Here is a 27,950-nt window from a genome sequence, read left to right on the forward strand (position 1 = left end):
CATTCCAAGATATACATTAGTTACGGGTTTAGAAGAGCGCAAGAGATCTAAAGTAGGACCACAAAATAAAGCAACCGGGATATCACAATATAACGAAAGTCAAAACTGAGATTTGCGGATATTTGTTTCAACGATACTTCAAACGATTTAAATGACATACACTAGAAGAAATGATGATACAAAATGAAGATACCTACGGGAAATCTAAACATCCTACGAGGAAATATACAAACTATGACCTCCCTTCAACAATACTCATCTGTGGGGGGTAAGACATAAGCTCTAAGTACAAGAACAGGTACAACTATATCCCAGTATTGGGATTGTTCCCGGCAAGGATAAGGGAAATTTCTAGACCTCTGCTAAAGGCTTGGTTAAACATGAGGCGAGTTTGGAATGTTGATACAAATGGGAACCATGAAAAGAATGCAATGGGTATAAAGATAATCATTCCCATGCCAGCATCATACAGGCGAGCAATTGATCGAACGGATTTCCATAGTCCCAGCTTCTTCATCACAGGCTTCCAAGCAGCAGCAATCTACACATGGACATGAACCAACGTAGAAAAATCAAATAGTAGTACTACAAAACGAAATAATTATTAAAACCATTTCATACATTATCTCCTCAATTCAGTGAGCTTTGTTTGGACAGTGGTACTGTTTTAGTCAAAAGAAATGGTTAAAATGGATAAGATTAACAATCAATCCCTGTATGGAACAAGATATATCATTCTCCTTTTGAGTTATGTCCACTCAATCTAAGTAGGAGATCATGCAAGTATCTCTGTCTGACAAGTATAAAAGAAAGTTAAGACATGAAGATCAGGAAAAAGAGAACTCACAGAAAGAATTCCCCATCCGGTGGGAATAAATGCCAATATCGAAGCAAATATGTCAGGTATGGACAACTTTGTCAATGCAACTGCAACGGCTATACCAGCCAGTGCCAACAAGAGGGAGACTCCTTGTATAAAGCGTAACAAAAGCTGGAAATTGACTGATATCTTCTGACTGAAGGTAAATACCTATAGAATAACAATACAAGGCCAACCTCAGGAATGAAGATGCAAAGTTACTGATACACACGCTATATACCACAGGCAATACATTTTCGCACCTTGAAAAGCAATATAAGCACGGCCAACACCACCCATGACAGGCCATAAACCTATCCAAAATACCAAACCTGATTGATTAGTTGACTGGGAGCTCATTGAATACAAGTAAATATGTTTAAAAGTTTTTCTTTAGTACATCAAACTGCCTGCATAAGTTCTATCAGTGAAGATAAAAACAATAAAGCGTATAACAAGAACCAAAAAAACTGCAAATGGAGTTGTAACTATGCAAACTTGATTAACTTTTCATGTTGAAATTTTAAAACACTCAAAATAAGATAAGAGGGAAGAGTTGTCCTCCTAGTTTGTTATACCCTCAATGAAGTATCTGATCCTTGCACATTAAGCTTGTACACAATGCCATACTGGAAGATGAAAAATCTTAGACTCAGGATGGTCTCTGCTATCCTTGAACCAAAACTCTTGATATGGGCCTGTTGACATGATAATTTATGAAAACTATAAGTGGAAAATATCACTGAATAAAGAAAACTTAACTCTAATATTAGGGTAAGGAGGAAGTGAAGTTTGATGGACCAGCTAGAGTCTATAGATACAAATAGAGATGCAAACAATTTTAAAAATGACTAGTTATATATTCAATACCAGTTCTTCATCCCACCAAGCTTCCCAGCTTTCTTCTCCCTTGACACCAATGCCACCTCTGTAAAGCAGCCAATTTGTCCAATCTCTGAAGTCTTCCACTACCCTTAAATGACACCACAAGAGGCTGAATCAGTAAAACTGAAACCAATGCCAGAGAGATTACAAAGATAATACTTACTTTTGCCACTCAAATCCAGACGGGTTGAATAAATAGGGAGCAAATAACCAGGACAGAGCCATAAACCAACTGCTTACTGTCAGAAGAATGTATGAGACTGCACCTCCATTATTATACCCATAAGCAAGATATACAATCAACAGAAGCACAACTTCCAGCCTGAAGAAGAAGACGAATTAGCATGCTTATGGGATAGAGAGGGATATGAATTGCAGATTGTGTGTAATGAAATTCTTTGGAATTCGGGAAACTTAATCTGTCAAAGGAATCAAATTTCAACTTTTATTTGAGGATCTTAGATATCTGCGTCACTTTCAATCACAAAATTACATGTAGATATTTCACTTATGCAATGCCTTCTGAGTTAAAGGAGCCTCACGCTTTAACGAAATGACTACGAGAGTAAAGTCTGTAATTCTCTGAAAATTTGATATGGCGGACAACAAACCCGCGGCCAGTTGCTTGATACTGTTCACAAATGAATATATTAGCAGTCGAAAAGAGTTAATAGAAAAAGATACATGATAAGGTAGGCAGACAAACCCTAGCACCACCATGGAGAATGGTCCGACCAAAATAGTGAGTTTTGGTACCCAATGAAAATGTGAAAAAAACAGAGCACAGCTGGAACTGCATTGTGACAAAACTGACAACAGCCTGCAAAGCAATCAAAATTGAAAGACCAAATCAAAAAAGGAAGAAATTTATTCCCCCTCCCCCAAAAGAAAGGAGCATTAAAGGCAACAGCTATGATGGGAGTTGAGCAAACATCTGGTTTCCAAATCTTGCCTTGTGAAACATGTATGGGAAGTTACTGCCTTACAAAAATAACACTTCCTGAGAAGGGACAAAACCTGGATACACCAAGCTGCCCTATCTCAAATCTAGAGATACGCACGGCAAAAAACGTGTGCACACAGGCATGGATTTCACATTATTTGCAAGTAGCTGGCAATATACACTTACCCTCAAGAAGCCTTGTTCAAGAATGAAGCCCAGGACCATTGGCACGGCTGTGAAGACACCAATCTGAAAGAGAAACTGTGTATTCAATGCAGCAGTCAGGGCAGCATTCTTCATTATCCTGGCCCTTTCTTCAATGGTTTCGCCAACACCAGATAGTGCCTGGAGACAGATTTCACTTAATTGATATAATAGAAGAAAAGTCAAAGTGAAAGATCCGCAGAACAAAACACTAGCCATATGTATTTGCCAATATTCATTGTAAGTAGCTGCTCTAATTATGTTCTTGAACCCTTAGCTTGTGCAACATTCTCATTTATCAGTAAAAGGAAAAGTTTGAACAAGGTTATCAAGCACTTGAATTAATTTGTGACCTCTTACAAATAGCTTGCAAGTTTAGGGACTCAATTGAGTTTAGGATTTTACAAGAACTATACTATTAAGTTCACCTAAACTTGTGTATGCTTTGCAATTTTAGATGAGTTTTGTTATTTTGCATTTGAAAACTTGGCGAAAGAACCCCACCAGCAAACAAGTTAAGAGCAATGTAATATTATCTCACATTTAAGACCAACCTTAGTCATAAAGATCACAATGAATACAGAATTTGCACAAATTATCATGAAACAGAATCACACGCAACATGAACAAGAGCAAACACAACCACCACCACCACTAGGTGTAATCAAGAAATCATGCAAAAATTTACAACAGTAAAAAATTAATGAAATCCAACTTACCAGATATGCTTTCCCATAAAGAAAGATGTATACAGTCAGCACAGTTAACTGCAAGATGACCAAGAAAAGGGGAGGAAATCCTTCAGAAGTGGAATAGTTCAGGTATGAGTTGATGTAGTGCAAAGGCGAGGATGATTATAAATAAGGCATGAATAATTTCATTTCATGATATGCATAAACAGAATGAAGGTTAGGTGTTGGTATATAAGTGTGCAGGTGAGAATAATTCTATATAAGGCACGAAAATTTTCATTCCATGATATGCATAAATAGAATGAGTGTAAGGCCTTGTTTTAAAGTCTCTGCTAGACTCGTAAAGTCCCGGTAGCTTGTCTTCTATCCCCTGGTAAACAAAAATAAAATATCCCATTTGCCTAATTTTGTCATGAGCCTCTTTGCCTGCTTCTGGTTTTCTTTACATAAACCACCTTAGGATATGTTTGGGAGATTTTCTGAGGTGGGAGGGAAAATTCATTGATGACAAGTAAAAAGGGGAGGAGTCGGTGAGAAATCTCTCTCTTGTTTGGAAGCTGGGTGGAGAAGGGAGTGCTTTGCATCTTGTCTCTGACGGGGTCGTTATTTTCATTGTTTGCAAAGGCAAGGGAGGGCTTCCATGTCCCCTGCCACCCCTTCAAAACAATCTTCCAACACATATTTGACAACCTGGCTGCACGACTCCACACCTTGCCCTCTTACACCATTTCTTCCAAACAAGCCTTTAAGCATATGTATAAGATCTACGAATTATCACTAGTAAATTCTTTTATAGTCATAGGCACTTAGGAGGATTGTGCTCCATTGAATGATCAAGTTACATCTCAGAAGTAATTGTAATAGGATACACGTGGTAATTACTTCATCAACTTTTGAGTTTGTCTACCAAGTCTTTTGGCTTTATTAGTAACAAGCTTGGGAATATCAACAACTATGGCCTGTGAGTCTTAAAGCCTATAATAAACTTTATTGTTGTGTTCTTTCTGTCTAGCCTCAACTAACATGCTGTGCAGGGAGGTAGTCTAGACTCACTGTTATACTACTAGGTCGTAGAATTGGTTTTATTAATATTTATCAGTACAGAGTCATGGGGTCTTCATCATGCCACTTTATTGACTTCTAACCTCCATTATAAACAATTATAAAATAATTGGCCAATCAATACTTAAAATAGTTAAAAACAAATGGCATACCATGGTACAAAAGTAGTATCCAACTGTTGTAAAATAGAAGGACATCATCCGGAAGAAATCGAGAAGTTGCCCAAGTCTGTACACATCCCGACTGAGAACTTGTTCACCATTACCACCAGAAACTTTCCCTTCAAATACTGCAATTTGATTGAGTCCAACATCCCTTCCCTTGCCGACCTGTAATTTTTACTCTTAGAACAGGGTTTATTATTGATACTCATACAACATTGTGATAAACGAACATGCCTCACCTGAATATATTCATGATGGGTAACATTTCCTTGACGCAAGGTAGAATTGAATCCTGCATATTAACAATAATCAAGAAAATGAACAGAAAATTTTTTTTGGGGGAGGGGGGGGGGGAGTCAAGAAATTCTCATGCAATTAGAACGACGTGATACATGTCATCTCTGCTTTGGGTTCAAAGCAGAATTCCCACCATGCCTGCAGTTTTCACTCATGCAGACAAACAAAAATCATCTTAACACTACCATAAGTAGAATACAAGATCCAACAGATCTTCAAACCATCAACAACTACTTTTCAAGATCATTTCACAGGGTTAATAAAGCCTAGAATCTCTTACTCTGCCTACTATACAAAAAAATATGTAAATTGGAAGTTGTTTTTTCAATAGTAATAATTTTATGACAGGTCATAAAAAAATAGTAATAAAGTATTAAGAGTAGTGAGTAATTAAAGCAATTGTTAGTGACAGCTGTGTCTCCACTATATTGGATTTGGCCCTTGATGTAGCTTACACAGTAAAATAATGCCCCCTATATATTCTCTCAACACTATCAATCTCTCATAATGGCAAAATCATAATTCAGATCCAACATTTGTCGTTGAATTCTAATAGATAGGTTCGCAAAACAAACTTGCAGCACCTAGAAGAGCACCTACAACACTGCAAACATTGTTCCATCAACAGAAACAGCCAAATAAGCAGAAACAAAAAGCCACACCTGCGTAGATATCTTCACTTATGTTTATAACACGAGAAGCCTTGCTGATACCACCACGGGTTATGTGGAAGACTCTATCGAAGACATCAGGATGACCATAATGCATACGAACCCTGAGCATATCATAATTAGCATATTTTATATCTAAATAGAATGGAACTTGTAAAAGATATCAACTGAAAAAAAAATGTAAAATTGGCTTACTTCAAAGGATTTGCTAAAACACGCTGACCCAAAGTCACAAAACTGGTTTCTTGGTTAGACATAAATGAGGCCAATGATGAGACACTGTATGCAAATATAGGTAAGTTACTAGAAGCTGTAAGTATTAAAATTTAAGCCAAATAAACACACTATATCACGTTTTATGCCACACATACCTTCCAGTAAATACATGCTCCCTAACACCAAGTATGGTTGGAGGACGAAGTCCATGATCAGAGTGAAACTCTTCAAGTAGATTCCTCATTTTTAGAGCCTCCTCAAAGTAGTTATCCTATAACAAAACTCACTAAACATCACAAACTTAAGGGAAAGCAAATAAATTTTACATTAATTACAAAACAAGAAAATTATCAACATAAGTTTATTTGCACAATATGTGAAAAGAGTAACCAAAATAAAACTAACCGTTTTCTAGGATACGAAGAGTTTTATTATGGTGTTGGGGAGAGGAGGAGAGAGAATAGAAGAGGAGAAGAAGAAGAGAGAGAGGGGGGGGGGGGGGGGGATTCTTAATCTTAGTGCAGTGGCTAATCTTACAGGAAAGTATGGCACACAACACAGGACAGTTTAGGAGGGTGCAGAAATTCAAACTAGATTATAAAGGCTTCACAAATTTTTTAGATGAATCAAATGAATTAGAGACAAATGTAAAAACACTTTATCACCTGATTCATGTCAATTGTCTGGATTGCATTTCCCCGAGTAAATATGATTGCATGGTTTTGATTCTCAGGCTTCCCTTCTCCAATTTTGGGATTCCCAGGTAATTTTACCGAGTATATTTCCTGTGATAAATGCTCAATTAAGTAAAACTACACAAAGTGGTGTAATTCATTAAAGAGAGTAACATCATGAAAGTAGCCTAAGAATAGATGAAATACAGAAGAGTATACTTGAAAGCCACAAATGCTAATTTGTGCAAGTAAATTTTCTGACATTTTGAACTAAACAGATAGATATAGACCAACTATTTTAGGTTTATGCATTTCATACATTACACATGAAAACATTATATAATTATTATTTATTTATTTATTTTCTTTTTTTACCAATTTTTATCATTAAAATCAGTGAATCTAAAAGTGGGTAGTTAATACACAGCAGCCATAAGTTGCAAAGCACTAGCAAGCAAACACCGCCAATCAATATATATGTACAGTTTTAAAATTTTGTGGGACTTAATTCTGTTTGTATAAAGTTTTCTGATTCTAACAAACTCATTCTACAACATAAAGATTGGTGACAGTGTTCTGCTTTTGGGGTTTTACAGCCTGGTTTGAAACAAATGTGCTAGATGTATAACCATTTATATGTCTCTATCTAACAGCTTAAGTTTTCAGAAGAGATGGTTTCATGACAAAATGCTTGCATCTTGAAGCGAGATTCCTCCAACCTGAATTTGTTATACAATAGAATCATTCTTGTGGTTTTCTTCTGGTGTTCAATACATGCTATTTTTAGGGATAGGTAGTTCAGGGTTTTCTATATGTAAAAGAAACAGGGAAAAGATATATTTAATTGTTTGAAGTGAATGACAATAATAAAAGATGCCATAGAAATCTGAAGGAAATTATGCAGAAGCTTCATAGATAAAAGATAAAATAAAAAATGAAATGATATGATTAGATGTCAAATCCATCAACTATATGGTTCAATCAAAACCATTTGAAATGTGCAAGCACAAACAGACCAACCAAGTTTGGACCTTGGAAAATAGTAGCTTCAATTAAGTTTTCCAACAATCTAATCGATAATTTTAGGAGGGAAAATGTAACTGCTTCCATGCAATTAATAACAATAAAGGTTTGGTTTAAGAAGACATACAATAAGTAGTGAAAAATCAAGTGATTGAAAATTCACCCTTGTACTCGGAATGGGGGGAATTAATGCTGATGATAAGGTTGCTAGAAAATAGAGAAGGTAGATACCAGCAAAAAACAAGAACAAAAGACACTAAATAAGACGGAAGGTACAGAAGAATGGCACCTTGTCTTTCCCATTGACATCAGCTTTCACCAGCTTTGAGTAGTACTCAGTGTTTACTTTTCCATCTCTTAAAGTTTCAACAGTGTCAATGAAAGCAACACGAAGAGCTTCATTTCTAAGGGCATGAAGAATTACAAATTAGATACTGAGCTAGAGAACTATGCAACTTGAATAATTAAGACAATGAAGTAGTTAATTGCTAATACAAGTTGATTAGTGAAATTGAACTAACCTTTGCATAAGTAAAGCAACATCAGCAGCCTCAGGCTTTTGCTCTTCTTTCTGCTTACCATAAATTTGACATGTCACAACATAAGTGAACTTAAGATCTGCCTGAGCACGTGCTTCAGGGGACAAATCAAACCCACGTGTATCAGACAGTTCATCAGAACTAGCTGGAGCCTCCAAATCTAAATTGTAAAAAGAAAGAGAAAAAGATGAAAAATTACTAGCATGCATATAAAGAACATATGAAGGAGTCTTATGAACTTACCTCCAACCGTTAACCTCTCCAAATATGTCTGAAGCATAAGAGCTTTCCTGTAATACATCATCCCCCGAACTGTAAATTTGAAACAAGAAAGAACAGAGAATGATCAAGATTTGAAACATTAAATGCAGTATTCAATATAATCCAATAGAATGTAAAATACCCTTCTAAAAGAAAATCGATCAAATGCAGCAAACAAATTTCAAATATTGAATATGACAAGAAATTAAAACATCAGCTAAGAAGGCACAATAAAAATCATTGTCGAAAATTACCAGTTCTGGCCAGTGTTTGTCCACGATATGAAGCCCAAAAACGCAATTCAAGGATATCATTAGCACTATCAAAAAGCTCTGTGTCAGGAGCATTTTCATCATGGCGGATTCGGGCTAGAAAGTTTTTCCACTCGTCTGCAGAGAATTATGAGAATTACATATTGATCAATACTGTTAAAACTGGTATAAGATACAGGAAGAATTGTAGGAACTGTGTGTACTGAATCAGGTATCCTTGACAATGTATTGAGAACATTAAGTACAATTGGGATAATTTCTGGTTCTGAGGGATTCTGGTACAAATAAATGGATAGAGATATAAGATTATTGATCTCACTCTTCCTATTTGTACTGCTCACACTTTTAGCAACCTTCTAACCAATTTTCTCAAACTTTCAAACACCAGTCCTAACTGATTAAGCAGTTTTTAAAAAATTCAGCTGCTGTTCCTCCAGACTGCAGCCTGGCAGCCCCTCCTTCCTGATCCCAACTTATCCCTTCACTATAAACCAGCCCTAAATCTGTTTCCTATCAAATAACAACAAATTTTATGTAAACAAAGCCGGCGTGAAGATAATCCAGAGAGCCTACAATGACAACCAGATAGCCACAACAACTAAACCTTGTCCTACTAAGCGGATTAGATGTCCCCATAGTGTCTATCTTTATCTTCAGACCACCAATGGTCTATATGAACACACTCCATCTGATTTTCTGTCCTTACCTACACTTCTATAAGCCTTCTCCACAAATATCCAACCCACATAACGTGAGATCCTACTATTTTTTTTCCAATGACATAAACCTATTTCCTTGTTACTTAGTTTTGACTGTCCAACATTTAGCCTTGTAAAATATGCCCCCCCCCTCCCCCCTCATTTTTTTTTTTTTTTTGAAGTTTGGTTATTATTCTTTCACCATTATAACACTGGACTTGAAGCGCTTCTCCTAACAAGAAAAGGATGCATATTAGCCCAATTTCATCCATCCAGCTTGAAGCCTATGGTTACATCACTACCAATTTCTTCGTCATTTCTTTCTTAATATAATGAACCATTAACTTGTGGGGAAACAACTTCGTGCTTTTCAACTGGTCTGATTTTAGCTTAAAATAACTGAACTAGCCTTATGGTTGCCTGAAGGTATTCCATAAGTGCAAGCAGAAATAGTGTCAAGCCAATTAGTTTCCATAATTAGGGGTTGCACATGGCCAGGACCGGGGCCAGGGCAAGATTCAGCTAGACCTGGGCCTATCTTAAAATTTCTTAAATTAACCCAAAAAACCAGGTCAAACCGGGGTCAACTCAACATTTAATTAACTACATAGTTTTTAAAATTATACATATTATATAACATCTTACAGCAAATAAATTATTCTAATGCAAAAATAACATCATATAACAAAAGATATTGAGGTACCTATCCATAATATACTTATAATCTTGTATTCTTAATAGAATCAAAATGGAGTGAGGAATACCTGGATAAATTTTCTGAAGATAGAACAGAGTTGATATGCCATCTTCATTTTTCTTTAGGAGTTCAGCCATGCTATAAAGCACAATCTCGGAATAATAAGGGGTGAAAACACTGCAAAAACGGAAGATATAAGTACACAAACAAGTGGAATGATGTCTTCCAAGATAAAAGGGTTACCTGAAGGACAACATCTCTCGAACTGGCTTTGTACGAGGCATCTTCATAAAAAGTGAATTTGTGAAGAACTCTAGCCTTCGTCTGGCTTCAAGATTTTTGGGTATGCTTGACGCGGATTCTTTAATGGTCAACAGAGAATATAATCGTTTGACTTGCAATCTCTGCATATACTATAGTTAGCTAATTCATAGACTAGGTATTAACACAACGATACAAAAACATATGATAATAACATACTAAGTCAGTATTCTTGGGCCACTTCAACTTTGCAAACAACCGCCCTTCATCCCTAGCTTTGGTCAGCAAATTCCATGTATCATAGTTCTCCCTATATAAATAAGAAAATAACATTAAATCATCTCACTGGTGGAAAGGGAGCAGTGCTATTTCAAAAATTATCAGTGTTCGACAACACCAGAGACAGACCTCAGATTTATATGAAGCACATCATATCGCACAACATCATACAGATCCTGAACAGCCCTAACTGCACCTCTTTCCAGTTCAGGTGTTTCAGTCTCTTTCTACACGAAGTAAAAACAATAGCAAGTCAAAATGTTAAGTAAATAACATAGAAGACACTAGGAAGAGAATGGATATATCAGATGCGAATCCCAAAAAAATGCAACTCTACTGCCAAAAAGATGAATACAGAACCATCATTTGAAGCCTCACTCTATTAATATATTCAGCAGGAACAAAAATTGCACCAGGCAATTTCTTCAATAGAAGAAACACAAGAAACAAGAGATAATAGTTAATACCAGGTAGGGAAAACCATATCCTATAACTCGGGTTCCCCACAACAGAGAATCCTCAGTATTATCAAAGAACATGCACAAAGTTCCAATCCAGGTGCATCATATGATGTAGAAACAATGACAACTCCAGAGGCAAGTTATATAGAGGGTACTAAGAGAATGAAATATAATCTGGGATTTAACACAGATATAAAGAACAAACGTATCATATCAATGAAACAGCTGGAGAAATTTAATATGGAATTTACAGTTTCGACCCATAAATATTCAAAAAAAGCATGCTACTGTCATAAGTATAGATGAATAAAGAAGCATTATTTCTAGCATTCAACTCAAATAATATATTCAGCAGGAAAAACCTGCACTGGATGTTTCTTTCTAAAGAGAAACAATAGAAGCTAGAGTTACTATATAGAAATAATCATATCCTCTAAATTGTTTCCACTAAACAACCATGTTCATAACAAGAGAAGCCACAATATTAGCATAGAACATATGCAAAGCAACAATATGGTATGGAAGATGCAAGCTTTCTATCCCAACCACATTCCCCAAAGAACAAGAAATATCTAAAGTCGCAATAATTTTATTGCCTTCCACATCCCTTTTCTCTAGAAGGGCAGCATTGTAAAGAAAGAGCAGTGCTACAAAAGTAAGGATTAGGAGTTCTGCAGAAGAAATAAATTTAAAAAAAAAAAAACACCACAAGAGCAAGGCAGTCATTAATCACAACAAAATGCATAGTTTTCCTTCAAATCCATGTGAATTTCACAGACAGCAATGACAATTCATTACAGTACTTCAATAGAAAAAAAAAAACACAGATGTCATAAAACAATGTCTCCTGAAAGGTCTATAATACCTTTAAAAAAAGGTTTAATCCTCTTGTTATAAAGAAGAAATCCATCAAGACAGAGAAGATGCTTATGAAGGGTTAGCGTTACGGATTAAGGGAAAAAAGGAATTTCAGAATAAAGATTAGATACAAGATGAACAAATTAAAGTTGAAAAGCATACAAAGAAAGAATATGCAGCATATCAAAATTTTGTTGACTAAAACAGAAGATATGGCGATGTGATCATTTATAAAATAGTGCAATAAAATATTAGATGCTAACCAGAATCCCCATCAAAGCAGTTACTCTTGATATCACAAGAGCCATCTTGTTTAACTGGAAATCTGCATGAATATTCCCATTATCGATACTTGCATTAATATCCCCATATATCCTTTCAACCCTGGTATAGTGGAAATAATTGTGCAGGAAAAAACAACCAAAAATCAATAAATATCAACAATAAAGTTCATCACAAAGGTTTCATGTGCTTCAATATAACAGCTTACTCACCACATCCTTCCCACTTCATCTAATATTTCTGTTAAAATGAGTTTAATAGCATAGTAACACTCCTGAACAGCATATTTCATATAGTCATCTCTTGAAATCCTATCCCAAAGCTCATACTGAGTGTCTCTATTCTCAGTAGCAATATCCTTAGCCAAAAATATCTACATAATCATGCACAAGAAGTAAAGACCAAATCAAAGAATCTAAACAGAACGATAACAGTTAGTACTAAATCTTTCATGGTAATGCAATACATGATTATCAGAATCAAACAGTTCTTTTCTGTTCAAGTTGTTCAATTTCATTGGATTCTCAAGGGCATGAAGGTTACAAATATGACATGGCAAGAATTGCGGCAAGGATTGTGGGAGGATTCAAATTATTAGTTTCTGGCGACTAGCCAGATTACATCCACATTACATAGGTCCAACACAACCCAAATGATAAAATTGAGCTTTTTCCTTCTGCAAATAATTCTAGGCCCTATAATAATTATTGAATTTCAAAATCATTTATAAAGTTGCCTATAAGCTGTCATGACAACTGTAGAGCGAAAATATTTAAAACTGCATGAAAAACTCGGAAAAATGGTCTTCCAATTCACAAATAGAAAAACATGAATACAATATCTGGAACTACCTTGCTTGCAAGTAGGAAAAGTGGCCACTGAACCAAAGGAAGATCCCCCGAGTTTCTAGGCATTAAAAGCAACTCCATTTCACTGCAAGCAAGGGAGAACAACATACATGTATTAGAATCTGATAATTAGAAAAGAAAAATGCTAAATACAAGAAAAGCCAAGAAAAATATATAATAGCTGAAAGACTAACAAGTCAGTTATATAATCTTCCTCCCTTAGATTTGTTATGATCTCATTCCAAAATGGCGAAAACCGAGCAGCATCAAACTTTTGCTTCTCCACAGCCTTTAGATGAAAGAACAATTGAGTAAGAAGAAATTGTTGAACATCAAAAGGACTCGACTAATCTTTATCAAGACATCAGATCGATGGAAAATGTTTTTTAGAGACATTGTACTAAGTTAGTATAATGTTATTAAATTTCTTTATATCAATAAAATTGCTCGATCCCCCCAAAATGCAATGATGGCAGTGTTGTAGTCAGTACAAAAGATATGTGATTAGTTAGTAACCAGCAAACAGTAATATGTTGTGAACAAATTTTATTTTCCTTTCCCCAAAGCAAATGGCTGACCTGAGAAGTTGACTGGCGGGAGCCCCTGAAAATATGTAAATGATCGAGAAATGTATGAGTAGATATAAAGAATATGACAACACAGCGGGGGCAAAAACCCAAAATGGAGATGTAACTTAAACAACTATGATAGAAAAAGAAAACATACACGGACAACTATCTTCCAATCCCCCCCCCCCCCCAACAAAAAAAAGAGAGTTCACGGCCAGAAACAGCACCTGTTGGATAAAGGAACATGAAGGGTGTCCATAAAAGCTCTAGGAAACTGCTCAAAAAGTTTGTGTAGTGCTTCAAGTGACCTAATCTGTTGCCAGACAAAGGGGGGAAATTACATACACACAGACCCAACAAATTGCAAGAGTAACAGATATTAATAACAACTTCAATACCCAAAAAATCACATACCTCTCCTAGACGATCTCTTGCCCCAAGCAAGAATCCCCAGATAGCAGATACAAGTGTGTAAAAAACTTGAAGATCTAATAGATAGATCTGAAAAAATGGGAATCGATAAATTGGACAATGTGGGTGAAAAGAAATAAAAGGGATACAAAATAGAATATTGTGTAAAACTTGGGGTACAAGTTATAAATTATGTAATAGGAAAACACATTTCTAACAAATCAGTACATGACCAGAGATTTGATTGTAATAATAAGACATGCAATCATACTGAATTTCTTTCAGAATATTCCTCTCATCTCTCTTATATCTCTCCTCAGTACTTAGATTTTCACGAGGTTTCACTCAGTTTCACTCTTTTTTGGACACTCAAACTATATAGTACCACAAACTGTTAGTAATCAGCACAAGTGTACCAGGGTCAACACTAGGAAGTACAAGAAAATTTTCATGGGGTGTTTCTAGAAAGCCTATGAGAGCATATTAGAGTGAAGAATTGCAGAGTAAGGAGGATTGGAGCCCTACTTTGAGGCTGGCTACACCAAAGCAAGTGTCTGAGTTATCAAGTGATTTGATAAGCAAAATCATACTTTATCCTTAACAACAACTTGCAAGATAAATTCAAGCGAAAAAGAGAACAAACAGAAACAGGCATGAACTTACAGCAAACACCGGAGCCCATAAGCTAGCAACTGTCAATGCATTATGATTATCTGAACAAACAAAGGCTCTTTTAAGTAACTGATAGAATCAACCAGGAAACAAGACGACAAAAGAAAAAAAATCAAGTCATTGCTTACTTTTAGAGACAAAATCATGCCAAGAATATTCTATATTATCCTGTTTTATTATCTCCCTTGTTGGCTTCACCAGGGGCTTGATCTAGAAACCACAAAAATTTAAGGCAAAATAGTATATAGAACAAATGGATGCATGCAAGCACACATGTGTAGCTATCTAGACAAGGAGGACAAACCTGGAGAAAGTATGCGAACGAGAACTTTCCACTCAAAATAATAAGCCAAAATAGCAGATACCTGAAAGGAGAATATAACTACCAAGTAAAGAACATGACCTAGATTTGAATATAACTACCAAGAGTAATCTCCCCGAGATATAATTTCCACGTTTGTTAGTTTATGTCATTAAGAAAGAATTGCTTGTGCCCCATATCTTTGTATTCTAGTTTTTCATCTTAATAAAAATAATTCTTTTATTTTTATTTTTTTTTGACAGGAAAATGTTGAGATGTGGATGCAAGAACTATAAATTCCCAGTGTTCTAAAGTAAGACTATAGCATATAATGGAATTCGAGTGTGTACTTTATGAAATCTGTAGTCCTTTCATACATTCCTCGCCCAACATAATGGCGTTCCTTAAGAAGTTCACAGAACACCCCAAAAAGAAAACACAAACCAACAGTCAGAATGACTCAACAAGATATTTAACATAATATTAAGAAATATGATCGCCGAAACTAAAGCAGCTGAGCACATTAAACCTGGCGCATCCATTTCACAAAGCGAATTACAGACCATCGGTCGCATTGATTTGTAAGCTGATGCATTGCAGGTATCCGCATGAGAAAACCAATGAAAAATTGGACACCGGCATAAATCCCAATGACAAACACATACAATTTGTAAAAAGCTGAATTTCCATTTCTTTTATTCTCTTCCATGAGTGCTTTACTGCAGTGAGATATGATCACTTCAGACAATCCAGACTTCAAAGAAAAATCATAAAACCAGATAAAGAACAATAACATAATTGAGGGCATACATACACATAAAGGAAGGTAATGAAAACTGAAGCAAGGCTGAACCAAAGAAAACGTAGAAATATTCGGGACACAGCTAGACCCCTTGTTGTTGAATATGCACCATACATCATCAAAACATCCAGAACACCTAAAGTAATGAAGAGATGAAAGGATGAAATAATATATTAAGGCCTTCTCCTCTACTTAATGAAATTCCTTTCCGTATAATAATAAAGTACTAGTAAGAAACTATTTTAGTGGAACAAGCCCACAAATAACTTGGTATTTAGATCAAGAAGTTCAGCAGAACAGAACAGTTACAAATCCATAACTTAAAATATAGCATAACCTCACAAAATAAATACATACTCTCTAGAAACTTCATCACAACAAATGTTGGTCCAAGACTAAGAACCTCTCGCAAAGTCTTCGCATTAAGATTTTCATCATTGAAGGCAAGAATGGTTAGACCCTAAACATTAAGAATTAAGTTGAAAATTAGCACAATGAAAAAAGAAAGGCTAATAGACCATGAAAGTATATGCCAAATAATATGATATTATCCAAAATGTGAAAGGAGAAAAGAGAATTTTGTATTTAAAGGAGCAATTTTTATAACAAAAGAAATTTCATTAAGGTAAAGAGGAAAACAAATACGAAAGAAAAGGAGTAAATAAGATCCACCCCAACCAAAAGAAAAACTAAGAAAGCCACAACATCAACGGATAGTAGCTTTGCAATCTCTCAACGTGTCTGAGAGAGAAAGTCCTCTGAAAAGTTTATATGCCTTACATGATGTTAAACTCCTAAATTTATCCCAAACACTAACTTTTCCTGAGAATCTATCATTAAAGGTGCATAGGTTGTATTCTACCCAAATATCCCAAATAGTGGCATATATAAAAAAATAATAATAATAAAAAATACACTGAATGTTTAATTAAACCTGAAACATCATGAAAAGAAATATCCACAAACGGTGGAAGCTGTGATAGAGATGAAAAAAGGTCCGATGCTCCACAAAAGATGTTTTCCCTCGATGCTGACTTCCACCAGATATAAGCATTTTCTGAAAGTTAAAAATACAAATAAATAGATCAACAAGGATTTACCCAAAAATAAAATAAAATTATGATAATGATCAGTTTTCAAGAATCAGATCATATACTAAGTTTCATTATGTAATCAATGCTTGGCTCAACCTAACTTTCACTAAAAAAACTTATATTGTTAAGTAGAAATATATGAAACGCTTATATCTAATAGTATACATGGTCCCACTGTACGTCAAGAGCAAACAATGCAATGCCTCATCTTACCTTCTGATTAACTTTTATTTGCACAACACAGGGTAACAACAACCAAACTCTGGACCATTTGGCCAAAGAGGCTCCAGTAAAATATGATCAATTTCTTTTTCTTTTTCTTTTTCATAAAAGCTTAAGCTATTAGATAGAGAACACGAATTGTTTCAAATGTAATAACCCTCTTATGCAAGGTCAAGATGAGTCTTGTAAATAAAATGTGGCGGAAAATGGCACAAATAGAGCTATAGCCCTCTAACAAATTGGCCCAATTTATAAATCAAATTAGTTGTGGTTCAATCCACTGATTCTGATTTAGATCAAAAGATTAAGTTTCATTTCACCATGTATAGGTTCCACCATACATTTAAGTTATGCTACTGCTAGAGGCAATAAAACCTACTTTCTGTCTTTCTCGTCCTCATCCGGTATCACAGCCCACCATTATTATATCTTGCTAGCACTAGAATGCCGAGAACTACTAGCAGACACCTTTTTAAAAATAAGTGCAGGCAGGAATATTGTTCATAAAGCAGATACTAAGTATTGAATTGCCGTATTTTAACACTACTATAGCATGTCAATGGAAACCACACAAACCTTTGATTTAGGCAGTGGCTTTTGGAAAAATGAAGAGCTTGTGCGCCAAGGCCAACTAAGCTCAAAGCAATGAAGTGACCTAAAAAATGGGGATCAGATTAATGAATAAGAAACAACAGAATAATCATTTGACACTCACTGACGACTCCTTACCAGAAGTACTCGTTAAAATCATCATAATTTCTCCAGGATGAATGAGGTGCCTTCCCATTATCATTGTTACCAGCTTCCTAAAATTCCATGTAAAATTAGTGATGAATTCCTAAAGGAAAAAAAAAGAGAGAGATAATCTACCTAAATTCCAGTTGAAAAGCATTTCTCCAATTATAAAAGAAAAACAACATAACCAAGACATTAACTATTGCCGTTCAAAAACCCAAGGAGAGAAGTGAAAATAAAATAATACACTATGCATCTTTTGTTCTTTATTTAAATGGTTGGAACAAACAGTCATGAATATTTTCCTGCACAACTCCTGATCCACAATTACATAGAACGCCTTAGTTATAATACCTTGGTTATAATTTAAGGCACATGATCAGTGCAACTTGCTAAAATTTCTTAACACTTTAACAACATTCACCAAATACCTTAGCTAGACCCAATAAAGTTTTTCGGTGAGGTAGTTATTGACATTATCATCCTGTTTCTAAAACTTCTTGGCTAAAACCGGACAAACTGACCAACGACATAGGACACATCAAAATGCATCTAATAATTTTCAAATCACAAAAACTTGCATAAATAAATAATTTTCTACAATTTTGACAACTCAAAATTCCAAGATACTGTGTGGTTTCCCCGTGAAGAGGGAACCATTTCCTATTTTCATCTTTATTATAGTTTGAGAAGTTGAGAGAGGAGAGAGAAGAGAAGGTAGAGAGTGAGAGAGAAAGTTAGAGTGAAAACATCTTACCAATCACACCAAATTTTTAACTTCCTCATTTATGAGAAATATTGTCATTAAAAGCTTAACATAGTCAGTCCCAAACACAAATAAAAGAGGAGATTGTGTTAAGCTATTGGCAGTCAATGTAAAATTTCACAAAACACTATGTGATGGATCAGATTTAAAATAGAAAACAGTGACCTTATTTCGTCCATGTATATCTAGTGAGAAAATGCATAATTTTTCTAGGCTGTATTAAATTTTTTATTGAAAATAAAAAACGGGAACTGTGCAACTCAAACTATTACAAGGTCTCAACAGAATTTTCAGCTCAACAATGACACTTCTCATCAGAGATTTTAGACCATGTTTTATAGGGTAAGCATCCTTTTTAATGTCATCAATAGTACCCAGTCAGTACCCACAACCAAATATTCTGGTTACGATCTACTAGCAATCTGCACAGCTTTTTCCCGTTTTTGTATTTCGTAAAGTTTAAGAAACTAAAAGTACACATAGAATAGTGGTAAACTTACTGCATTAACAACATCATAAAGAGGAAAGATAACTTTATCAAGAAATGAGACACCATTCTCAGAGGTGCAACTCTTAGCTGGCTGGGCAACATGTTGTCTTAATATCTCATCCATCTCTCTAACCATCTGGATATCAATTAAGAAATTATCAGGCTCCAGATAACAGGGAAAACAACATAGACAAACCATAAACCCTACTTGGTAAAATCATTATGAAAGGAGGGGGAGGGGGGGAGGCAGAATATATGCAGTATACCAAATAAAAGTTAAGTAAATAAGAAGATTCGTTAGGAACAAAATCACAGAATTTCAACGTATGAATGGCAATTTAGGAGCTCCAGCAACATCACAACATCCTCAGAGCAATTATGGAGTCAAATTATGATTAATATAACTAATAAGAGAAACTTCACATCCTCCTGTTCACTAGAATGTTGGAGACTTGAAATTAATAAATAATCCTATTACTTGGCAATGGTTTACAAAACATCAGTAGATTAATAAGAAACTTTACAGAGCCAATAAAAAAGAGCTTTCACTCAGACTTCATCCAATTAACTTACATGATGGAATATGTAGCACAAACATTCTGGAAGAAACCTGATATTGGCAGCTTCACCCCATATTAAAAAGTATAAAGAAAGATATAGCAATATCTTCTCCTTATTAACAGCTTCCAAACTGAGAAAAACCATTTGACCTCCTTTAGTGACAATCTTTGTAAACCACAAAAAGTCAACTAACATTAAACCAAAAGATGTGTATCATTACTTGCTCCAAACTGGCTGAATACATAAGTAGTCACACCACTTTATATAATTATCAAGGGACTTAAGGAAAACTTGCCGCACAGCTGCTTCATCCAATCTCTGGAAACAAGATATACAACATAAGAGAAAGAGAAACCAACAGATGAACCTTCTCTAGTTGGTAGTGTAAGTGTAATAAAAGATTAGTAACACTAAGGACTTCCCAATTGCCTGAACAAGTAATATGTGGCAATCAAAAACAGAAACAGTGAGGGGAGATATGCAGGATAAAGATACATAACCAAGAGTTTACATTATATTTATGATACATAAAATGTTGGCATGTAAATTACTTTACATTAGTGATGGCATAAGTTAGTGGCCCTAGTTGACAGGTACCCACATGAAATGTAAGTGGAAAGGTGTCTCCTTTTCATCTTTATCATCAAGCAGAAGAGATAGCGGACAATGTGTAGTATGTTGATGTATTAATAATTTTTTCTTCTTAATGAGAAATGAAAGATTAACCAGAGATAGAATATAAGGTATCCATCAGGATATAAGAAAAAAGAAAACAAAATAGCTACTAAAAGATTGATACATCTAATAAGACAACCTCTCTATGTATCTACCAAAGAAAGACATTTCAAAAGACCATTTGCAGAACACCACAAAGAAGCTAAGAAAGTAATCGTATCTGAAGTATTGAAAAACTGGAGACTTCTCAAAGTTCTAATATTCCAGCTTAAAGACAATAGAGAACAGCAGAAACTGAACAATGACAACATTGATTATTACACTGATCTGAGCACCATTAAAATGTGGGAAAGGGAATGCTTCTTCAAACGCACCAATAAAAATCAGGCATTCACTATACTTTCAAAATTTGACTTGTCATTGCATAGATCTACTAAATGAAGTAATAATTAACAAATGGAAATAGTGTTGCTTCAGCCAGCCTTATTACACAAATTCCTAGTTCATATCCTTTAGAATTGCATATCTCTATTTTTACACACACAACTGTTTACCTTGGGAAACTTTAGGAGTTAAATATGGACTAATGAACAGTTTAATCAATTTCAATGAAATAACATAATACAACTCTGACATCTAAAAGAAACAAAGAATTACAGGATCAGTTGCATCTGGAATTCGAAGCCGAGATTGCTCATTCGCAAGAAGGTGGACTATGTGCTCGCGCTGATTAGATACATTATCTTTCTGCCAGCAACAAATGATAGTTATTTGAGGCTTCAGAACATCAAATAAATTAGAACAAACAAAATTAATGAAAATGAAGATAAAGTACAAAATCCAAAAGGCAGCAGAGAACTACAATTGTCAGAAGAACTCTATTTAAATTAAGAGTTTTTACAGCATAAATAAATTTCCTTGCTTTAGGAATTTCTGAAAAATGATCCAAGTAATTGAAGTCATATTCATGCACCTTATCCTATCAGCTTAAACTTTTGGAACAAGTGATTTCACGACACAGTATTAGAGCTTCTATGACCTAAAGGTCTATAGTTCAATCCTTGTTGATGATTTCAAAAGAAAAAATTTTTAAGACATTAAAAAGGGGAAAAAATACTGTGCAAAATTCATGCAAGGAAAAAGAGACTCTTGAGTGAGAGCACCGTGTTAGATACATAACCATTAAAGCTCAAACTTTTGAGACAAGTGGTTTATGACATTAAATATGGTCTAGCCCATCATAGATGGGATGCTGACCCATCATATTCTACTACTAACTCTAGTCCTTTAAAATTTATTCTCAAGTTTCATGTTTCTTTTGGCTTGGAATTTTGTGTTTCAAGATTTGGGGGAATTTTTAGGTGGAGGATGTTCCTTACTTTAAAGATTTTACCAGCTTATATAATTTCTCTACTTTACATAATCTGCCCAAGAGAAACCTTTCATTCTATTCAAGAAAATTATTTGAGATGGAACTTTCACTTTATTAGAGACACGAGAATTAGAGAATGGGCCTTTTTAATTCATTTGTCAATGTTCTTGTTCATTTTCCATTAAAAATAAGGATTTAGCTAAAGAGAACCCTATGAGCATTGGCTAAGAGAGTTAAAATAAAAAGTTTTGACGCTTCCAATGTATTACCAATTCAATCAATGCATTGGGAACTTAAAAATTTTGTGTGTTCTATTAAAAATATACTTAATTAGTACTCTTAGGTCACTTGTTGGCAAGACCTAAAAAAAAGCAAAATCTTTCTATTAGGAAACCTCTAATTGAAGGAATAGACATCTTCCTATTGTTGCAGAGAACCAAAAGGGAGACAATGAGGATTACATCAAATTTGAAACAAGAGTATGCAAAGTAAATCCCAAGCTAAATGTATAAATATTCAAGGATTAGTGATGAACATGAAATATTAATATTTTTCTAAAAAATAAAACAATTAAGTTTCAGAAAATATCAGAAAGATAAATTAGTTTAAGTACAGGGAAGAATGTGAAAAACAGAGAGAAGCATATCAATCTCGACTTGGAACCACATAGAAACCCTGATATACAGACCTGAAATCCAAAAGTATACTGCAAAAAGTCAAGCATGTCAGCATTCCTTGTAGAAGAAGTGAAGGCTTCCCTAGGCAACTCTGGCAAGCCAGAAAAATATCTTAAGGCTGACACTGCTGCTTGAACCTAGTAAAAAAATTTCTTTAGGTAATAAACAGACACGAATTCACAAAAAATGGCGATTTAGAACAAAGAAAGTCAATCACCTCAGGGAAAGAAACAATAGCATTTGTTGAAGATGCAGCATCTAAGGGAATGATGTTGTAAGCTATCAAGTCCTCCGTTAATGCAGAATCTGATTCCATGACCCGCTTGAGCTGCAACAGAAAGAAAGCAATTGAAGGGAAGCTCAAATCTAGGAAATATTTCATTCTGATCGAAATAGACAGTTTCGGAGTGCATAAGATGCTTCCAAAGTCAAACCAAGATAGTCTGTGTTAACTGCAATACCTTGGTAGCCAACTCCATGTTAAACCAACTACACACATTTATTTATTTAGTTATATAAAATATTTCATGAAGAAATAAGTGAAATGTGATGATGAAGGATCAACTATCAACCTGAAAAGAAACAGTGAAAAATGAAACCAAGGCTAAACTTAAACCTTTCTGTTATTCTTCACTTTTAGAGTATTGGATGCATCTTAAAGTAAAATGACATTATCATTGCTTCAAGTGTACCACTATAATAATAATTCTGGTCCAAAATAACCGCCATGAATCCACTTATCCCAAAAGCTTAAACTAATAAGAGAAGACACATGAATGGTCCTATCTCTAACAAGCAAAAGCCTCTTTTGGGCTTGAAGCCTAATAGTGCATAAGCTTTTTTCCTTTCTTTTTTGTGTCTTATGCACTTTTTTTTTTGGGCGTAACAAGAATCAAACTCTTGACCTTTTAGTCATAAGATCTAATATTATGTCATGAAACCGTTTATTCCAAAAGTTTAAGCTGATATGTGAAGGCATATGAATGGTTATAAGGCTTACGCACAATCACATTTCAAGTCCAAAAGAATTCTTGTGTGAGGAGGTGTAATAGAAATATAACTATTCATGCGTCTCCTCCTATCATCTTAAGCTTTTGAAATAATTATTTTCATGATATTGACCTAAAAGTCTTAGAGTTCAATCCTTGTCAAACCCAAAAGAAAAAATGTAAGCATAAGGCAAAACAAAAAGATAAAAGGGAAAAAAAGCCTATGTAAAATTCACAGAAATCCAAAAATGAAAAAAAGAAAAACACTATTGCATGAGGGGCATATTAGAAATATAATTATTCATATTCCTCTACTTATCAGCTTAAGATTTCAGAATAAGTGGTTTTATAATGATAATTGTCTAGCTACAATTATGCATATACATTAAAGAAATTATTAAAAACATCTTGATCTTTAGATCAATTTAATTGAATGTTTGAATATTCAAAATAACCCTTATCAATTATTCTATTCTTATACTTACTCTTTATTTCCATTTAGTGGAAAAAATAATTCATTTTACCTTATTTTTTCTAAATGGGCAATTATTTGAGACCAAATAAAATTTTAAGAGTGGACAAATAATTTCAGACCAGAGGGATTAATATATTACATTACATGCATTAAAGGAATCTTTTCCAGAACAATGCACAGGCAAGAATCAGTTTAACCGTTTATATATTTGTGCACTTCAAGAAATCAACCTCATCTGGAATTTCTTGGGTTAGCTGCTCAAGTACTGTCCCCAAAACCTTTAAGGTAGCAAAAACCCGTTTCCTCTTCACAGTCTTGCGCTCCAACCTGTATAAGAAGAAAAAGCAAAACTGAGGAAAACAGCTACAATCAATACAAAACAATTCAGATGATAAAATTAAAGCCATGATAGATAGCTAAGATGTTTTTGAAGTTTCAGTGACCAAGTATTATGTAGTGCCTAATCAATCATTTTGGATAAACAATAAAATATTCTTAGGAGGGAAGAAATAGAAGTACGAGATAGGAAACTTTTAGCATCTATTTGGTGTTAAGCTCATGATCTTTATAGAGGATTTTCCCTTTCGGACTTGTTGAGAGATTAGAAAGCTATGCTTTATAGATAAATCTTTTGCTTTGTTTTGATTTTCTATAGTGTATGCAGTGTACTAGCTGCCCCATTTGATTCAATCTGGATTACAAGGATACCAGATTCACAGTCAAAATACTATTCTTCATGAACAATAATTATGACATATACCTCTAAGTTACATTTATTGTGCTATTCCGGTAATAGAAGATCACATAAAATAAAATATAAAACATATTTTCACAAACATAATAGTGGCCAAAGTTGGATACAGTTTCCCTTAAACAACCTTCTGAAACCAAAGCAACTTGTGTCATATATGTTCAACTTTCTCCTCATGTGTAAGATTAGAGACATGAATGACTTCCAAATTCAATTTTGAGAGGATTTGCCGGACTGTATATATTAAATCAGTAATAACTAAATAAAAGTGAAACTCAACTCCATAAGCTTAATGCCTGATTGCAGAATAATAACAATTCCAATTTTTGGTATACTCCTTATCTACATCTCTATTTCACTGAACTAAGGGGAAAATATTTATGGAACTTATCAAACTTTGTAATAATATGGAAAACAACAATCAAGCTATGCCATTGCATTAAGCAGGACCCAATGGAGGGCAAAAAGAAAGCATAAGATTATCCAAATCAGTGTTATGTCTATCTACTTGGACAAAAAACATACTCGCCAAGATCCCGGCTGAAAGCACCAGATTCCCTCAACTTCATCTCTTCCTCGTGCAATTTCTCTACATTATTCTTCTCTCTATAAAGCTTATAGAACTCTTGTAATCGAGCAACATCCCGACTTCTATCTATGGTTCCAACTTCTCGTTTAGCCAGCTTTTGCTGAAAATATAAGTAAAAAAGAAGATAAGAAAGTAATAAAACATAGCTACCCAAAAGAATCATAGGAGAGGTCTACTAAGGTGGAAAGAAACATTAGAAGATGATAATGAATACTTTACAAATAACAAAGGAAAACAAGAACAAAATAGGGGGTTTCACAAAAATTCCCTCTGGGAATAAGTGGAACCTTCTTCGGCAGTCCTCCCAGTTCAAAAACAATTTTTATAATGGTAATTTTTTTTGGGATAAAAATGTGATTATTATAATAAGTCCTTTAAGAATATAAAAGGAAAAAGGGGGGGGGAAAAAGTAAAGGTTGCACAGAAAATTCACTTTTAGGTTTAATTGAACCTTCTGAGGCCTCCCACAAAAAAGAGAATGACTATGACTTTACTGCTTAGATATGTAGGTCATGAAATAATCGCATCACATAATAATAAAGAACTACAATGCAAAAGTAAAGAACAACATAAAATTTTAAAAAGAATTACAAATTGAAGAAAAAATTAAGAAAGAAGTGTGGGTAAAAAGATCATGATAGTATTTCATTAAGCAGCAAAAATTGTCATAGAAAATAGTTGACAATGATTATACAGGAAAGTTTATGCATTAAACTTAAATCAAAGGTGCATCCAGTCCTAAAATACAAAAGGATGCCAAATGACAAGAACTTTTCAGAGACAGGCTTTGAGAAACCATGTACATACACACCAGGATGCGCAACACAAGTATTTTAAGTAAAATTTGCATTCCAGATAGAAAATCAGAAAAATACTATGTACCTTAATGACAGACATCAAACCGGTCTTAAATTGTAAAACACCCCGTCCCTCACTGTTAGGGTCCAAATTTTGTGACAATGAATATGCATGCTCACATACTGCAAATCGAATAAGATTCCATTAGAACAATTGTTAGGAACTTTAAGAACTTCAATGACCGAATTAAAGGATATATCGGCACTCCCAAGCGACAATATCTTAATTCAAATAACATATACACTTTCAACATTTAACATTGATAGAAATATGCACATGTTAATAATGTGCCTTCTCATATTACTAGAACTCCTAGTTTATAGTGTAAATTAATGTAACAGATACTTTTTGTTTTTAAATCAAATATTTAAAATCGTTAGAGATACGCACATGGTAATTATGTGCATGCTCATATTATTCAATATTCTTAGTTTGCTAATGAGTTGATTGACAGAAGGGGATATCTTTTCCTTCTCCTCTTTCTTGTTTTGTTGACATATATATCCATTATGCTGACTATATATTGGATGTCAAAAAACCCATATCAACAAAAGTAAACAGAACACTCGCATAAAGAATACAAAGTAGTAAGTGAAGAAGAACATACAAATTCTAGAGACATTGGGATCATCATCTTGAATTTCGTCTGCAACTCGAAGAATTTCATCAATATCCCGGTTTTTTGCAAGAGCGGATGGCACATTCCCAGCAATTCCACCAACAGGTCGCCCATATGCATCATCACCAATTCTCTCCCTCCTTAATGCAGCACGTACTAACCGCTCCCAAAGTTCCTCAACTCGAGGCATTTTTCTAACAATAATATTTAGTGAAACCACACAAACTAACAGTTAAAGAAAAAGTAAAATAAAATTGAGCAAAAAACCCATTATAGCATGGGGACAATAAGTAAAACTAACATATAAAGAGTGACAGGGAGTCACCACTGAGCCCCAGCAGAGCATTTACCAATATTAACTTATTCTTTAAACAAAATTATCTTGTATATTTAAAAATGTGGAGGATGCCAAACTCCACAAACAGACCAAATGAATAAATGCACATGACTTGTGCTATGAATGCAATGCAATGCAGTACTCTGCAATACAATCATTAAGAAATTACGAACAACAGCGATATTCTTTATATATTGGCACTGAATAACCAGCTTCCGGCAAGGTATGCAACGACTCAAGCTTAACAGTACTCGTACCTATGGAACTTAGACGTTCATAACAGCATGAAATGATAACAAGTTGATAAGAAAGACGAGAAACGGTTCTTGAATCAAGTGGATCCAATTCAGCTCGCTCTATAGCATCAAATCAGTAGGCACTAGACAATCTACTGCAAAATACAGGTCATATTCCATGTTTAGATAAAAGACATGAGACGATGCAGCAAACTATAGCCAATAATAAACCGTCATTGCAATAATAAACACGAGATCACATTATTCAACCTAAAATGGACTTCCTACACTTCAGAAACCAAATTTCCAAAACAAATAAAACAAAACAAAAAGTGAAGATCGAAGAACTTCCATTGGAGTGGTTAATTTTCTCGAAAAGTAAACAGAATAAGAGGGAAAATAAGCGAAGGAGAGAGGAAATGAGGAACCTGATAAACCCTAGAGGTATGGTCCGGAGTTGAAAACGAGCAGAATCTGGTCTCTGATTAGTGTGATTCGAACGAAAAAGCGGTTTGTGTTGCTTTTCTTCGTTTTGAAAAGATGAAGAGGGATGCGAAATGCGGAGATATAGAAAAGAAAAATGGGGTAAAAAAAAAAGAAAAA

General features: G+C 34.6%; 1 protein-coding gene across 4 annotated transcripts; it reads right to left on the reverse strand.

Moving 5' to 3' along the window:
- Window positions 1–90: 90 nt before the first annotated feature.
- On the reverse strand, window positions 91–27,950 carry GSL10 (glucan synthase-like 10). Of its 4 annotated transcripts, none has more exons than XR_015899031.1 (53): window positions 27,776–27,950; window positions 27,369–27,502; window positions 26,763–26,968; window positions 26,180–26,277; window positions 25,234–25,397; window positions 24,188–24,284; window positions 22,711–22,821; window positions 22,505–22,630; window positions 21,102–21,191; window positions 19,990–20,087; window positions 19,782–19,899; window positions 19,219–19,344; window positions 17,947–18,023; window positions 17,794–17,872; window positions 16,836–16,958; window positions 16,259–16,361; window positions 15,914–16,037; window positions 15,629–15,818; window positions 15,450–15,502; window positions 15,103–15,163; window positions 14,927–15,008; window positions 14,790–14,839; window positions 14,130–14,216; window positions 13,943–14,028; window positions 13,725–13,749; window positions 13,341–13,435; window positions 13,150–13,231; window positions 12,511–12,671; window positions 12,280–12,400; window positions 10,827–10,924; window positions 10,638–10,728; window positions 10,401–10,561; window positions 10,225–10,334; window positions 8,745–8,879; window positions 8,473–8,541; window positions 8,212–8,389; window positions 7,980–8,094; window positions 6,659–6,778; window positions 6,149–6,264; window positions 5,973–6,056; window positions 5,769–5,881; window positions 5,049–5,101; window positions 4,798–4,974; window positions 3,611–3,658; window positions 2,874–3,032; window positions 2,451–2,564; window positions 2,287–2,375; window positions 1,904–2,066; window positions 1,730–1,827; window positions 1,438–1,557; window positions 1,123–1,173; window positions 848–1,030; window positions 91–541 (listed from the first exon to the last, which is right to left on the reverse strand). XR_015899031.1 is itself a non-coding variant. In XM_088497764.1 (53 exons), exons 3-53 carry the CDS (start codon window positions 26,962–26,964, stop codon window positions 305–307), a joined length of 5,712 nt encoding a protein of 1,903 aa, XP_088353890.1. In that variant the 5' UTR covers window positions 26,965–26,968; window positions 27,369–27,499; window positions 27,776–27,950; the 3' UTR covers window positions 91–304. The 4 variants fall into 4 exon arrangements, 3 of the variants coding, with proteins under 3 accessions (XP_088353890.1, XP_088353889.1, XP_088353891.1); XM_088497764.1 differs by having other exon boundaries at window positions 1,730–1,832; window positions 1,908–2,066; window positions 27,369–27,499; XM_088497763.1 differs by having other exon boundaries at window positions 1,730–1,832; window positions 1,908–2,066.

Source organism: Arachis ipaensis, chromosome B9 (assembly GCF_059453495.1).
Source record: "Arachis ipaensis isolate K30076 ecotype BB chromosome B9, ASM5945349v1, whole genome shotgun sequence".
Classification (NCBI taxonomy): Eukaryota; Viridiplantae; Streptophyta; class Magnoliopsida; order Fabales; family Fabaceae; genus Arachis; species Arachis ipaensis.

Coding starts and splice junctions, on each gene's coding strand:
- GSL10 (XM_088497764.1), bottom strand. CDS start 26,964: ATGCCTCGAGTTGAGGAACTTTGGGAGCGGTTAGTACGTGCTGCATTA. Junction 13,750..13,942: donor CATGTTCCTTTATCCAACAG/GTGCTGTTTCTG, acceptor ACATATTTTCAG/GGGCTCCCGCCAGTCAACTT. Junction 2,376..2,450: donor TTCTCCATGGTGGTGCTAGG/GTTTGTCTGCCT, acceptor ATTTGTGAACAG/TATCAAGCAACTGGCCGCGG.